At 34.4% G+C, this 15,990-nt stretch overlaps 1 protein-coding gene across 3 annotated transcripts in view; it reads right to left on the reverse strand.

Annotated features, from left to right (window-relative positions):
* The window catches only part of col19a1 (collagen type XIX alpha 1 chain), a 127,074-nt gene that overhangs the window by 102,689 nt on the left and 8,395 nt on the right, over nucleotides 1–15,990 (reverse strand). For all 3 annotated transcript variants that reach the window (XM_023328031.1, XM_023328030.1, XM_023328032.1), the window contains exons 5-9: nucleotides 12,111–12,234; nucleotides 10,840–11,115; nucleotides 8,829–8,909; nucleotides 7,673–7,792; nucleotides 6,593–6,655 (exon numbers count right to left, since the gene is read on the reverse strand). In XM_023328031.1, coding sequence (XP_023183799.1) covers nucleotides 6,593–6,655; nucleotides 7,673–7,792; nucleotides 8,829–8,909; nucleotides 10,840–11,115; nucleotides 12,111–12,234 — 664 coding nt within the window. The remainder of the gene's footprint in view (nucleotides 1–6,592; nucleotides 6,656–7,672; nucleotides 7,793–8,828; nucleotides 8,910–10,839; nucleotides 11,116–12,110; nucleotides 12,235–15,990) is intronic.

A 15,990-nucleotide genomic window follows, 5' to 3' on the forward strand; every position in this document is an offset into this window, starting at 1 on the left:
TGGATATGTTCATAGGCAATGTGAAACAAGAGTTGAGGTATTGACATAAATTTTAATGGAAAGGATTGTGTGCCTTGTAAAGATATTCAAACCTATGGACAACATTTTATTTCAAATTCATTTTGTTCATATTTGGTCTAATCTAATCAGAGCACCTTCTTCTACATCCCTACATGGCTTGTGGAAAAACCACAAATGAACCTCTGTTAAAATTTGCTCTCTTCATGCCAAAGTTTATTGCTTTTGTCTGTTCAAATGATAGACTAAGAAGTATAAAACAAGCATTTTGGGATATTATTTCATAGCCTAAATCTGCTTAAATGTTTTTACCTGCTTAAAGCTTACGTGTCTCTAACCGGTCTGGTGTGATCCTTGGTCTTGTTTGTTTACTAAAGTCTTGTGAAAAATGACTGGCATTTGTCAGTCATTTGACTAATCCTAGTGTACAGCTATTGTACACAGGGATTCAATTAGACACAGGTGTTTTTCTAAATAGGAGATTTCTGAAGAATCTGTATATCATACATTTTTTCATTTTCAATTGACAACCAAAATTAAAGAAAAAAAAACAAACTGAGAAATTGATATTTTTGTTGTTGTTTGTTTCCAATCAAATAAAAAAAGTGCTTGTTTTTCATATTTTCAATTTTAGTTTTGGATCAAAAATACAAAATGGAAAAACAGACTGTAGGACAGAATTTTATTTTCATAATTAATAAATGCTCGTGACAAGCAAATTTGTCCTGCATGTAAAAGTGCAGGTTATTTTTAAACACAATGGCATAGCTGGAAACACACACCAATTTGATTATAGACTTATTCAACACCGGTAAGACATGCAGAAATTTGCATTGGAAACTAAACTGCTTGGAAAGGAGTGACATAATATTTAAAAAGAAAAAGACATTTTCGAGACATGACACTAGAGAGGGTTTTGGTTTTGGCTGATATACAAAGTAAATGTATATTCAAATTTTCACAATTTTATTAGCAAACATTGCCATTAAATTTATAATTCTCTGACAGTACCATCAAATGGCCAAAGGTTCATGACAGACTGAGGTCAGGCCTCGAAGTATCCTAATAGAGCAGGTGAGTTTGACTATGTTTGGTCCTGCACCTGTTTTTCCATTTCGTAATTTGGTCAGAAATTAAAATTCAAAATATGAAAAATAAGTGTTAAAAACTAATAAAAAAAAAACAATAACTTTTTTATATTTTGAGAATGAAAAAGAGTGAATGAAGAATGGGAAGAACGAATGACACATGGACTATGAAAAAGTTGGAAGCACTGTATTTTATTTTAGGGCACCAGAGTAAAGGAAACTGAATACAAACATGTGATGCACTTTTCAGATTTATCTTTGTAAAAGCATCTGAAAACCGCTTCCAGCCAAATTAATATTTTTGCTGGGCACTGTAACTGATAAATACTGTAGGCAGATGCTGCACATTTCTTTGGACAAGAAAGAAAGAAATCTAACGGTGCCAATTCTAGGTTAAAATGTAGCCCACCACAGAAGCTGAGCTGCTATATTTTTATAATAGTTTGACCATTATTGTTACTTTTATTATGAACAACAACGTCTGTGTAACTTTTGCATTTATGAAGGTGACTCATATCACTTGTGAAGATATGAATAATGATACAGTTTGGTTTTAACATGAATTATAAGAATTCCCATTTGCTAATGTCACTCACATTATGAATACAGTTATCATCACTGACAAAAAGATAAACCCAATGTGAGGAAAGCATATTCTGCATTGTTCCGTCAGTTATTCAAATTTCCTTTTAGGCCTCTGACACAAAACCTGCTCTCAGGAAAACCTAATAACATTTTAACAAAGATGAGCATAATAGAAACAATAAGAGGTTTTGGAAGCTTCTCAAAATGTATGGTCAGCAACATACTGCTCAGACTAAAACTCCTACAGCAATTCAATTTACAGGTGGAATGTATGTTCATTGAATTCAAGAGTATAAATGAAAATAGAAATTACGAGAACATTAGACTTCCTTGGACTGTGCAAAATAAATTAAATGTATTGTAAAAGTGGAAAAAACTTTTTTTTTCTTTGCATGTACATGCAGGAGCTGTAAATCTAGCAATAACAGGGTTTATGTGCGAGGCCAAAGAAAATGGATTTCCTTTCAAGTAAGCTGCATTCTTATAACCCACTACTTATCTGTTTAATTTCCTGGGGGATTCTGGATTAATCATAGCACTTTAATCCCCTTGCACTGCATAAGAATCCTCCATCAAACTCACTGTAATGCGGGATAGTACTTTCCATTGGAGTAGCACAGTTGAAGTAATCCCCTCACACTTTCCCAAGAAATTTTCCCCGTATAGGTCATGATGATTGCCCAACAGCTCTCATTAAGGGCTTTTTAAATGCCTCAAATTGTCCAGATGCCTTTGATTAATCTCTACAAAGTCAAGTTAAATTGTTACAGAGTATACTAACACTATTTTGAATCTCCCACCGAATTAGATGCTTCTGTTGCTAATTGAAAGTATTATGAACTCACCTTATTAATCTGTTTTTTGTTAACTTCCTTTATTTTTTAAGAGTGAAGATCCATGTAATAATCTCTGTTGGAGATTCAGAAATCAGTATGACTTAACAGAATTGTGCTGCTCTCATAATTTAGCTGTGGAGTAATGACAGGAAAGGTCAGAGTGAGTAAAAGAAAAGAAGCGGCCACATCCTGCTCACACAAAGCCGGATGTTTTGGGATATCATGTGATATTCAACGGACGGTTTAAAAGAAATGACATCTGTGCTAATGGAGGTTTTCATAACAGCAGTGGTTGCAGAGAAACAAATGCAAATTTAACAAGATGTAAAAAGCATTTTTACCCCATAATCAGTGGCATTCTGCTGTTTGCAACTATCATCTGGTCGCTCCAAATGATGATCATATTCCAACTGTGCTAAGTACTTATAGTGCAATATATGGTTTCCTATCATATCACATAAAATCCCTATCTATTCAGTTAAATCAAACCACCCTTTCAATGTGTTTGGCGAATGTACCATCAAAACTATTTACATCACTTTATTAAACCCATCAAACTCAGTTTGTTTAGACTCATTAAAACTTCAAATCAGGTGCATTAAATTATCTCAAAGCACCGCTCTGCGCTAATGCCTTGAGAGGCACTCTAGCTGCTGTGCCTTTTAAAGTGTTGATTTGAATTGTAATTTAAATATGGCCCATCCAAACAGTCATTATGTCAGCGTTATCCTCAAGCTACTGTCTTTTTCCACGTTTTAAATGTGCCTCTTGTGTGCATCTATTAAACTCAATCACTTCTACTACATGGGAGAAATATTAGCTAGCAAATTTATTGTAAACAAAGAGTAAATTGGAGCGAATTAACCTATCATTACTCAAAGTAGGAGAATGCTCCTACTAGAATAGTAGGAGAAACAAAATAATAGTAATAATAAAAAACAGAGATCATAATTAAACAGAAAATTGTTAGTTATGTTGTAGAATCAATGTCTTCAGATTGACCAGATTGCACTGTGACATTATGATTTTGTGCAAATAGATTTACTGAAGTGTTTACAACATACAGTGCGTAAGAGAGGTTGAATGATAAACAATAAAAATGGATGTCATAATCTAAATTAAACATCACATAATTTAAGACCTTTGCTAAATTCAGCTCACTTATAGAAATGACCCTCTGTGTTGCAATCCACAGATGTTTGTGTTTTGATCGTTTCCTTGTTGTTCTGTAATGTTCTGTAGGCATTATATCGTTACAAGGGTGTTCACATTTTTGATCCGTGTACTTTTGAATTTACTGTACTTATCTTACGTTATTGTCTGACCTCTTCCTTATCTATTTGTTAGACATAGGAATCTTGTTCAGCTCCATTTGGTATTCCTCCCTCAGTTTCCCTGCTGTCATTCTGCCATATACAGTATGTTCTACATAGACGCCGACTAGTTTATCTGATTCTTTTGTCATTTTACCGCCCAAACTTCAGCATGTAAGTTCCTGGTTTTTCAGAGTTTCTTGGCTGGATTTTTCCTTTCCACTGCCAGTAACTCTTCCAATGTTCCATATCCTGTTAACTGTTTCAAGACTTGTGACTTTTCTTTCTTCTTATTATTATTATACCCGCTACATACCTTTCTCAAGTGGCTGTCATTTTGTCCTTGCTTCAACAGCACACTCTGATAAACATACTGCATTCAGAAGAACATGTCGTTAAATTAAACTAGTGTGAATACAAGAAAGAGTAAGAAAAAAATGAATACTTTTTTTTTCTTTACTTGCTAACATTTTTTACAGCAGGGCCCATAGTGTTAAATGCATTGTCCCTGAGCATGTTTTTCTTAACTTGATCAATTCTGTGTTCAAGTCTGTAATGGGATTTGCTCTCAATTTTGTTGTCCGGTCAGTAAACAAATGGTGCTAAGTATTGATTTTAAATAAAGACCTGAAATTTGATTTCAGGTGTGAGAAACTGACTCATGGCCAGTGAGCACACACAATCAATGACAATATTAATACTAAAGGATTGACCTTTATTCATGAATAGTCTGCTTCATATCCATATCAAACCATTTATACAAAGAAAACAGATTTGATAAAATGTCATTTTAAATATTATTTTGTCCTTAAAGTCTAAAAAAGTATTGGAAGATTCAGCATTTGTAGAAAATGAGAAAGTAATAGAGGTCAAACTTGTTGAAAAAATATTTATTTTGACATTCTTATTTTATTACTTCGGAAAAACAAGGGAACAGTCATAACCATTAAAATGTGACACTTGAGTAAACTCTAAGAAAAAATGTTTCAACGGTGCACACTGTGGCTCTCTCCAAAAACTTAATGTTAGGCTACAGAATTATAGCCTAACATTAGGCTACAATTCTAACAGGGACAATATATTTGAGTTGTTGCTAAGTAAAGTGCATCGTAAATATTTTTATTTGCATCTGATTTTAGAACAATCCTCTAAAATAACTGTAGCTTAACATTCTTTCATCAGTGTATCCATTTTATTGGCCAACAAGTTGGTCCTGCCAGTTAAAGGATGACTGTACAAAACCTTGGTGCATAATGTTTAAAAAGGTTCTTTTGGGATATTTTACTATCCTTACATCAGGGGGTGTATGTTTATCCATTGTTTCCAATCTATCACTTAATTGTATGTAACTATATCCAGGGACGGTTTTCCACCTGAAGTTTCTTTTTAAGTGAAGATGCCAACTGTACTGTTTTAAATAAAGCAAGTAAGGGAAAAACCCCCATAAAAAAATTATCTTTTAACCAGTATTTTCATTTTTCTATCCTTTGTCACATAGTTTCTAATTGTTGATTTTAGCCATAAATTTAAGCTAATTTCGTTATCAGATACTGTATGTGGATGTGTTGTTTATCTGCCTGACATGATACCTTCTCCCTGATAAAGTTTGGCCCAAAGGCTATCACATAACAGTTAGTAATTAATTACCAACACTGCAATAGCTTATCTTTCAATTAACAATGAGCAGCCCGTTATAACTTATGGAAAATTTTATTTAACACATTTAGATATTTTTCATAGAATAACTAAAATAGTTTCAAGATAGGTTATATGGCATGTTTGGAGAACATGGTGAGCATAACAACATATACTGGGTATAAGTGACGCATTGTTTGTTTGAGGTGATTGAGTCTTCAATTAAAGGAGAAACTTTTGCTTCACAGACAAAAAGTTCTAGTAACAATCCTACATATTTTAATACCACAACTACACAATGTTAATTAGGAGAGTGACCCTAAAAGCCCTCTGGTCTTATCACACACAGTACTGCCACCTGTTCTGCTATGAATTCCATTCATAGTTGAATGCATTCTCCTTTCCAACATTCTTTAACCTTGCACGAACAGTCAAAAGGGGATTTAATCGGCCAAACAATGGGATTCGTCTGGGGAAAAATAACACCATTTGTCTGGGGATTCAATGGTTTGTTCTTTTTTTTTTTCCATGTCCTCCAGCTGACATAACACCAACAATTTTCAGTAAGTGGGCATTTACAATTTACAATTCAACATGTCTATTGAGTTGTCATGAAAAAGGGGCATTCTCTTTTCAAACTATACCTGTTTTCTACCGATTGTACAAATCTATGATTTCCCAATTCACACTCCTTGGGTGAGTTGGGAGAAATTTCACCTTATGGAGGTAATTGTATGGTAGCCCCACTGAAAGACCTTGACAGAAGAACATGAAACTTTGCCAGACACTACAGCACTGACATTTGCTCTCTGTGGGAGAGATGGATCCTTTCTTTTCCTGAACACTCAAGGATAAATTTGTCCTACAGAAAATTGCTGTCTACCCTGACATTCAGACCGTGCAGAGTTCCTGGAAAACTAGCAGCACTGGCTAAATAAATTAATTCAGAAAGAAATATGGCAAAACAAAACAGATGAGAATGTATCTGAAAGCAAAAGCAATGTCATTTATGGCAGAGTCAAAACTGTTTGTGGAACTGACCAACTAGCTGACCTAAAATGAAAGAACACTTCAAACTTCAACATTTATTTAACACTGATTCAAATGTTATCCTTACCTTGTCTCCTTTTTCCCTGTTTTGTTTTAACAGCCCAAACATGCCTGGAATACCAGCATCTTCCTGTGAACACAAATTAGTAAGATATTTCAGAAGATACATTAAAAATTCAAAAGTAAACTGTTCTCTGATTTAAAGTTGACTGGGATTACTTATTCAAATTCAGAAAAAAACATATTGACTCTTAACTTAAAAATACATAACTCGTTACTGCCATTAAACATCTCTAATTGCAATTACGTTCTTCCCTGGTATATTTTGTGCAAACACTCACAGTCATCCCAGTGGCTATTGACTCCCAGCTTAAGCTATTTGTCTTAGGTGAGTCATTGTTTTTCAGCCTTGGGTTCCTCCATGAAAGATTCCAATTGCTAAATAGTCTTGGGGCAAAGATAAATCCTTTCTTCATGTCAACCTTAACTATGTTTATCAATGTGTCCCGCTTCGAATGATCTCCTAAGATCTGTCACTAAACCTCCATTTAACATATTGCTGGAAAAGACTTGTGTGTTTTTTATTTTGTAAAGTAGACAATTAATTCCTTAAAAAAATTTTAAAATGTAGAAGTGTTGCCTTTAGGACACGCTCTAATTTTCTCCAGATTTGGAAGTCTATATTCTGTGATAGGCTATTTTCATTTCATACAAGTATTTTTTTATTATTATTTCTAAATTCCTTTAAAAACTTAAGGTAAGGCTGATTGTGATTAATTTATGTTTCATACTGTCAAGGTATGTAGTTTTTCTGGATGTGATATTTGGACTTTACAGTTGTGAAAAAGTTAAATATGGAACTGAACATAAGCAGTATTAAGAACACAATTTTAATTTTAAAAGTAGATTAATATTTGCAGTAAAATAATATTTTCCCCACTTTGACAAAAGCACTGGACCCTGTATATCCACCATGTGTAGAAGAATTGCACCAGTGTTTAATAGATTGCAGCTGCTTTTGGTTGGCTTTCAGAGAAAAATAATTTCAGGGATGATTACTTGATATATCAAATCAGAACTGGCACACTTAGAGTAACCATTACCCTGTAGTCAATTTGAGGCTCCTGTTGGGAGGAATTGATTGTACCTTCTCTCCTGGACAGTGACATGTGTCAATTGATCGTGAGGTAGGCTGAGACGGCATCAGGGGACTCTGGGCTGTAACCAGAGGAGGTGAGGTCCCAATAAATGTCTTGTTGACTCCACACTGGATCAGTACAGAAATTTCACCAATTAGACATTTTATTTTGAGTTTGTTTCACAGCAAAAAATATATCAGTCACAATTCCTTAAGAGTAACTTTACACTAGGTTGACTATATCTTCATGAACACCTCGTTTGAGGTTAACGATGTGTTAACATTAATAACATTAATAACATTAGTCATTAATGTTAGTCACTATAACATTAATGACTAAAGCTATAGTCATTAATAACTATAACATTAGCTCTCATTCATTTAATTGTGATGGGAGAGTTATCTTATTCTGTTTCAGGGAGGGTATAATTTTCAAACAAATATATTTAATTCTTATACTTTAATTATCTTATTCCACTGTGTAAGAAAATCTGTTGAATCACAAATTTAATGTCAACTGATAAACCACAAAAAAATGTCTTCCTCTGAGGATTTGTTTTGAATTACAGAAACGTAGAACTAACCATTTCTATAATTTGCTACACTTTTTTCTAGTTACACTTTGTATTTTAATTGCTAACTTAATTTCAAATTAAGGTTGCAGTAGGTAACTTTTATAAAAGAAAAATGCTTTTTATAAATTTGTTAAAGCTGTCACTGTCCTGACAGCATAATTTGGGACAGATAATCTGTCAAAACATCAAGCTCATCTGCCTTCTCCCTGAGGTCCTACTAATATCTGCAGACGTACACTTTCTGACCGCTCAGTCAGAAACAACTAATAAGGTCTTAGCACTGTCTCAGATTACACTGTCAGGACAAAGTGACAGTTTAAGCAAATTTATAAAAAGTATATTTTTGTAAAAGTTACCTACTGCAGCTTTAAAAATATGAATAAAAAACAATACAATCTTTCTCTAGTTTGAAATACAGTCATCAACACAATCCAAGGACATCATATTTTCAGACAAATATTTTACCATTTCTTTCAACAAACTGGAATATAAATGTTCATTTCAAACTACCCAAGCATAAATCCTTTATTTTTGCTATGACTCAGCAGTTTTGTTGTGAGAATAAGTTGTGAAAAATGGCAACAGTTTACCTTTGGCTCAAGCAGCTCACAGCAGTTTTCCATTTCAGCCATGTAAGGGTCACAGTAGATCAGAATTTGCCTCAACTCAATCTATAAAGAAGAGGTGAAGTTAATGCAAGATTACTGTCATTATCACTCTCTGTTTCTTTGGTTGCAACATTACAAATTGTCACTGGTTTGCTCTTTTAGATTTACAGTATTGAGTGGAATCTTCATCACAGCAAACAGCTTAAAAATTCTAGATCTAAATAACAAGACTTCCTTAAGTGCTTTACCTTCTGCTACACATTTACTGATTATGTAATTCATGAATTACCTGGGGTAAAAAGTCAGCTGTTAATCCTACTTAAGCCAAAGTCTATTCAAAGGCATGAGTGATCAAATGGCAAAGCTGACCTTAGTGTTTTTTTTTAGCTGCCTGGTCAAGCTACTAGAGGAGGCTTACAACTATGAATCAATAGAAGATTTACACCAATCAGAAAGGCATGTCCCAGAAGGATAATTTAAAATGTTTGAGTGCATTTTAATTGGTTGTCCAGGCTTGATTAAATTAGAGAAAAGTACCAAAACTTTCAGGACAAAACACTGTTTAATCTTTATACTATCCCTCATAATTATTGGCCTCCTTGATAAAAGATCTGTTAATACCCTCAGGATAAATTAATCTTTTATTGTAGCTTCATCTTCTCACACTGGGTAATTTGAAGCTGTTCTCTACCAATTTGTTTTGGTGTTTTACCTAATTGACAGAACAAAGATTTGTATCCAGTGCTGTATGACACAGCTTGACTTAAATTGTGGCTCTCACTGTAGACAAAGTAGCTATTTTCCTCAAAACATTTCTTGACACATGTAGATCAACACATCTGCCTTACTTAAAGCACATGTTATTTGGTCTTTCTCATTTAATAAAATGACTAAGAAAAAGTATCACAACTGTTTACCAGACAAACAGCAAGTTCTAGAGTACTAATTAAAAATGTGATCCGTTTAAATATACATTTAATATAAAAATATGAAACATGTAAAAAAAATCGTAAGTTACATGCTTAAATTACTTCTAACACATAGACTGCTTAATTGTAGCACCCACAGTAAAAAAATAACATCTATAATTTATCGCATTCGGATTAATATTTTAATTTAAAAAAATTTTTTTAAATAAATTGAAGGCCACATGTGTAATAATTCAATAAAAACATTCTGCTAAGTAATGCAACACTTAAGATGTACAGTATATATATATATATATACAGTACAGACCAAAAGTTTGGACACACCTTCTAATTCAATGGGTTTTCTTTATTTTCATGACTATTTATAAGGCAAGAAATCCCACTTATTAACCTGACAGGGCACCTATGAAGTGAAAACCATTTCAGGTGACTACCTCTTGAAGCTCATCAAGAAAATGCAGAGTGTGTGCAAAGCAGTAATCACAGCAAAAGGTTGATACTTTGAAGAAACTAGAATATAAGGGGTATTTTCAGTTGTTTTACACTTTTTTGTTTAGTGCATATTTCCACATGTGTTATTCATAGTTTTGATGCCTTCAGTGTGAATCTACAATGTCAATAGTCATGAAAATAAAGGAAACTCACTGAATTAAAAGGTGTGTCCAAACCTTTGGTCTGTACTGTATATATATATATATATATATATATATATATATATATATATATATATATATATATATTATTATTATTTTTTTTTTTTTTTAAATATGTTAAGACCTAAAGATAGGCACCAGCACCACTCCCGACCCCGCTAGGGACAAGGGTGTACAGAAAATGGGTGGATGGATGTTAAGACTTAATTCATAGAAGCCAATTATAAGAATTGTCAAAATAATGTATTAGATACTCAAGCACTGACATGCTGACATTATTTAAGCTGAATTTGTGAAGTGATAAACTCCCTTTTTTATCATTTTAGCAACTGTGCCAATAAATATGGTGCTAGATGTGAATTTATTCCAGAACAAAAATATTTATTTTAAAAATGAGTCATGGAAACATACATCCACAGGCCTTCCATCTTCCACTCGTGTACTGATGAGAGTGCGCCCGTTGAGATCGATACTGTCCCTCTCATCAGTCATTTTCTTTTCAGCCAGCGTGCAATCGACATAAATGGATACTGTGTCGCTGTGAACAGAAATGCCGAGCTTGTGCCATTGGCGATCAAAGAGGGCATGCAGGTCACGACTCTTAAACGTGTAGCGGAAAGAGTTTTTCAGCAGACCCTCGGAAGAAAACTCCACTGCTTTCTTATCACCATCAACCACCACAGACACCTGAGGAGTTAAAAAAAGTTTAATAAGAGATTGCTCATCAAAAAATTATAATAGTATTTTGATTAATATGTACATTATTCTGATCTACAGAGCTGATCAGAAGTTTACATACATTCAACGTAGGCATGAATGTCAAATTAATGGGGGGACTTTAAAATAAAATTTATGCTCATTGGGAAATTCTTCAAATCCACACAGGGTGCATACAATCTCAAATATACTGTATAAAATACACATACGTCAACTCTTTTAGGGCCAGCAGCAAGTCTTTCAGGGTATTTGACCCATATTTCACTCACCTAAACTGTCAGGTCTGATTAAAGGAAAATGACTACAAATTTTTAAGAACAAGATAGGAACCACTAAGGCTCAGACCTATAATAAACTATAGAAATACCAGCATTGCTGTCCACAGGTAAGCAAGTTGAACAATATTGTCTGGAGAAAGGCCTAATGCCTGACAGGTTGAATTTTCAAAGTTGTTGTTTTCTTTGTTTTTTTTTCACCACAAATCAGCAACCGGCTGGGTGATGAACCCGTCACAAAGAAGGCTGGTTTTAGAATGACAACAGAGTGACATTAAACTTCTCAAACTTAATGAAAATATACCCTAAGTTAAAAAAAACAAGTTCATAACAGGAAACAAATTTAAATTTTAAAAATTAAATTAAGTTAACTCTAAATATCTATCCAGCCAAAATTATCCCAAAAGCATTTGATGGCTACAAATAACATGTTGAAAGAGACACTTTCTAAAAGAAATCTATCAAATTAAATGTAGGGATTTATGTAGTTTATATATCTGAGTCTGTAGGGGTTGGTGAGGTTTATCCTTTTTCAATCATTTAAAATTCACAATAATTTCAACTTTTTGGCTTCAATTCTTAATTTTGAAAACTCATCCAAGATGTCTGTTGTACCATCATTCCACTTCTAATGCATGAGATGACATTTAACCCTCTGACCAGCATTGTACGACATTACAACACACCTACCTGACTGCTTCCTGATTGGTCAAATATTTGCCAAAGGTACCAGCGGTCTTTTTTTGTAGTTCGTCTCACACGGAAGATGGTCACCAGGGAATACTCATTTGAAAGTCCGTCTGGAAATATCGATCTGAAATAAATGAATCTTTATATTAAACACTAAACATTTATTTTTTAATTGTCCAAACAGTCTCTGTGGATGGTGTCAGTTGTCAAAATTCTTTAGTTAAGGTTAAGGTTAAGAGGTTTCATGGGCTGCATAATAAATGAGCCAATCAACTTTTGTAATCAATAAAACATTTTAGTATCCTCTTGATGCAGCGGCATTCCCATAAATAAACATGACAAACTTAATTCCATTTAGTGTGGATTTTATTTATTTTTATTTTTTTCTCCAGAATCTGATGTCATTCAGATAATGAAAGCGTGTAGACATTGATCCAAAGCTTAATCTTTTAGTGCACCAGAACACCATGTGCTACAGAAATGAAAAATAAGATGCAATCACAAGTTCATCTCTATGATATGCACTGCTTAGTGAAGTGGAGTCCAGTTGAAGGAAAATAAAATAAAACGAGGCGCATAAAGGAAAAACAATATTATCAAATACTAAACAAGCTTTCCCCAAGTTTTTGCTTGACTTACAATTGCAAGTTACATTGCGTCAAAGAAAAGAAAATTCAAAAAAGTATGCAAAGCATTTTGTTAAATATAATTATCTTCTGGCCATAACTTCAGTCAAATTAACAATTAAGAATGAAAGAGCATCAATATACAATAGGATCAACAAAAATAGTAATAATAATCCAATGATAAGATCAGTGAGACTGCAGCACGTAGTTGTGAGGAAGGAAGAGTGATACACCTTTCTCAGACAAGTTGGAAATTAGTTTTCACTTCTATATATCATCTCCTATTCCCTCACAGCCTCATACCTGCTACTGTTGTATTTGCAGAGATTTTATTGTAAACGGTACATGACTAAAATAAGAAATGCTCTGAGTTAGAGCACCTAAAAGAACCAAATTCTTCTGTGGCAGCCTGAGGACTGTAGAGGTAATTTCTGGTCTTGTCCATGAGACTATTTCAACTACAGATGAATATTAAAAGTGGCATCACAGTTCCCACAGATGTTACATTTAATTTAAATATAACATTCAATTCAAAATTTCAGAGAGAAACAAAAGGCTACGGCACCTGTTGTTAAATTTACCGTGAAGAATTACATTATAAGGATAAAGAATTCACATAAAAAAAGACACTGAACTCAAGAGAGCATATTTATTACACATAGCAACTGAGACATGGTAAATGAACACTCAGCAGACTGAATACTGTTTTATTTAAGGCCAATAGAGTTAACACTCCTATTTACTATTATTTCAAAGCTTGGTGCTTCTATGTTGTGGATACATTTTATTTCTAAGGGATTCAAAAGGTTAAACTTCTTGACCTAGTGCTGAGTGCTCTCAGTGGCTGAAGTGACAAAAACTCCAAACCTTAAAGTTTGAATGCTGTGTTTGATTCTTTGCTGAAATGCCACTCTGCATGCTTAAATAGATGTTAATGAGTGAATAAGAGGGATGTTCATTCATTCTCCTCACCACCGTGTTATATTGCCAAAAGCGCTTTTACACTGTGTGATTCTGCCAACTCCGTCTCTTACAAGTCTCATTTAAATATGACTAATTTGCAGTGGCTAATATGATGTGGAATCAATTTGATTGACTTTTGGATTACATACAGCAATGAACCTTTATTTTCTCTCAAGCCATGGGATGGTTGAATGCTATATAAGTCCACAGTACAGTTTGATGAAAACAAATACACCCCAGTATGGAGAAAAATCCTCCAATCACTACCACGACTCTCGAAAGTGTGCGTAACTTGTAAAAGTATCAATATCCTGTATATAGTAATTTATGGGGTGTAAACATTTTCACATTTTTTAACCAACAGACACTAAAGTCAATGGTTTTCATTGGGATTTTATTTGATAGACTAACACTAACTAAAAACTAATACAGCACACCAAGCTGACCAAATCTTACCCACGGTGAAACATAGCATCATTAGGTGGTGTGTCTTTTCTTACACTTGATTTTGCTTAGGTGTAGCAACTGAAATAGCAATTAAAGATAATAAGGAATACAGAACAGTAAGGTTCTAACATGGCAATATGTAAAAAGGTTCAAGAACCATGGATATTTTCACAAGAAACTTTAAAAAATCAACTGACAGCTTATGCAACAGAAAACCATAATTTAAATAAAGTATTAAAGTTTCTTTGTGATGGTGGTGGCTGTCATCACTCTTGTTAATACATCTTGCCTAGGTGACGTGGTCCATAGTGTATTCAGAAACAAAGATTTGAACGTGTGTCAGAGGAATGCTACCAGTTTCACCGAAGTGACCAGCTTAAAAGAAATTCAATCCTGGTGGATTCTTTTAAATGAGTCAGAGTCAAATTGCTGCAGTTCAAACAAACATCAAATACTAACTTAGTTGGCTCACATTCCTCTCTCTCCTGAAAATGCTAAATGAGTCATGATGAATTAAAAGGATCTCCAGGATTACCACGTTTTCTGGAAAATCAGTCAATTAGGTTTTGCCGGGCGGATAGAGAAGTGAAAAAACAGCCACTAATTACTGAAAACCACAAACTGAAACCAATCACAGAACACCCTGATTCCATATCATGTTTTTCTGTCTCAGTGGGTCATGTATCAAATTATGAAAATATGTGGCTGCTTGCAAAAGAAATGATAGCTCATTTCCGATTTCAAGATGAAAAATGACTCTGTCAGAGAGAAAATGCTGCCACTTTCACTTAATGGTTCTGATTGTCTCACCAATGCATAAACAACAATGGCAATTTTGAAAGCCCACCCTCAAAGCATATGAAAGCCTACATTTGAATAAACATACAATAATGAGCCTGCATTCTGGCTTTACAACTCATTATGCTGCACAAAGAAACAAGCAAAAAGCTCCACTCAAGTGTGGCTGCCTGCTATCTAACACGCAGCAAAAAAGGAAACTCATTTGCAAAATCTTTAAGCAAAGCAAACCACGCTCTTATAAACGCTCATTATCCTTACTGCACAAGAAAATCTGCAGTGTAGATAGCAGTGACATATTCAACTGCATTTTAATAAATGAATCATATATGATTATAAACACGGATTAAGATGTAAACAGACGCAGACGAAACACAGATGTTTCTAAAGAGAGTAAGCAACTGTTACTAAACTTTACCGCTGTATGGATGAGTGCACAGTGCATTATGGCAGGCAATTTGTCACTTCACATAACTGCTTGAAGAGTGTGTCAGCCGTGATCTATGTCCCATAATGTGCACTGTGTCGAGGAGCTGGCTGATCGTCAGCTGGATCTGGAGAATAAAGCATGGGGCTGCATATCCCCCCACCCCGAACACGGTGAGCAATGCTTTTTGCGGCAGGGGCAGCAGCTGAGGGGGCTTTGTTCTATACGTGCAACTGCCCTCACCTTCCCTCCTGAGCTGATATGCTCTGTCACCTGTCAAAGTACTTAGATAATTGGATATGAGCGGGATCACAGCCTTGCCACTATAACCAACAACACGGCCAGCAGAGTCCCTGCAAAACCAACATCTACTTGCGTTAGGGGTCCAGACTGAGCGAGAGGACTTAAACATAAATATATTTTCAGTTGGCTGACAGAAGGGAAAAGCAGACTGCAAATCATCTGGCTCAAAGATACATTAAACCAGCAAGCAGGAGGGTGGCAGTAAATGTTTACAAGTGAATGTAAAAATACTAAAAATACCCAGCCCTCCTTGAAGAATGACAGTATTCACTTTGAGTGTTATAATGAAAGGCCAGGAAAGAATGATTGTCTTAAG

The sequence above is a fragment of the Xiphophorus maculatus genome, chromosome 22 (genome assembly GCF_002775205.1).
Source record: "Xiphophorus maculatus strain JP 163 A chromosome 22, X_maculatus-5.0-male, whole genome shotgun sequence".
NCBI lineage: Eukaryota > Metazoa > Chordata > Actinopteri > Cyprinodontiformes > Poeciliidae > Xiphophorus > Xiphophorus maculatus.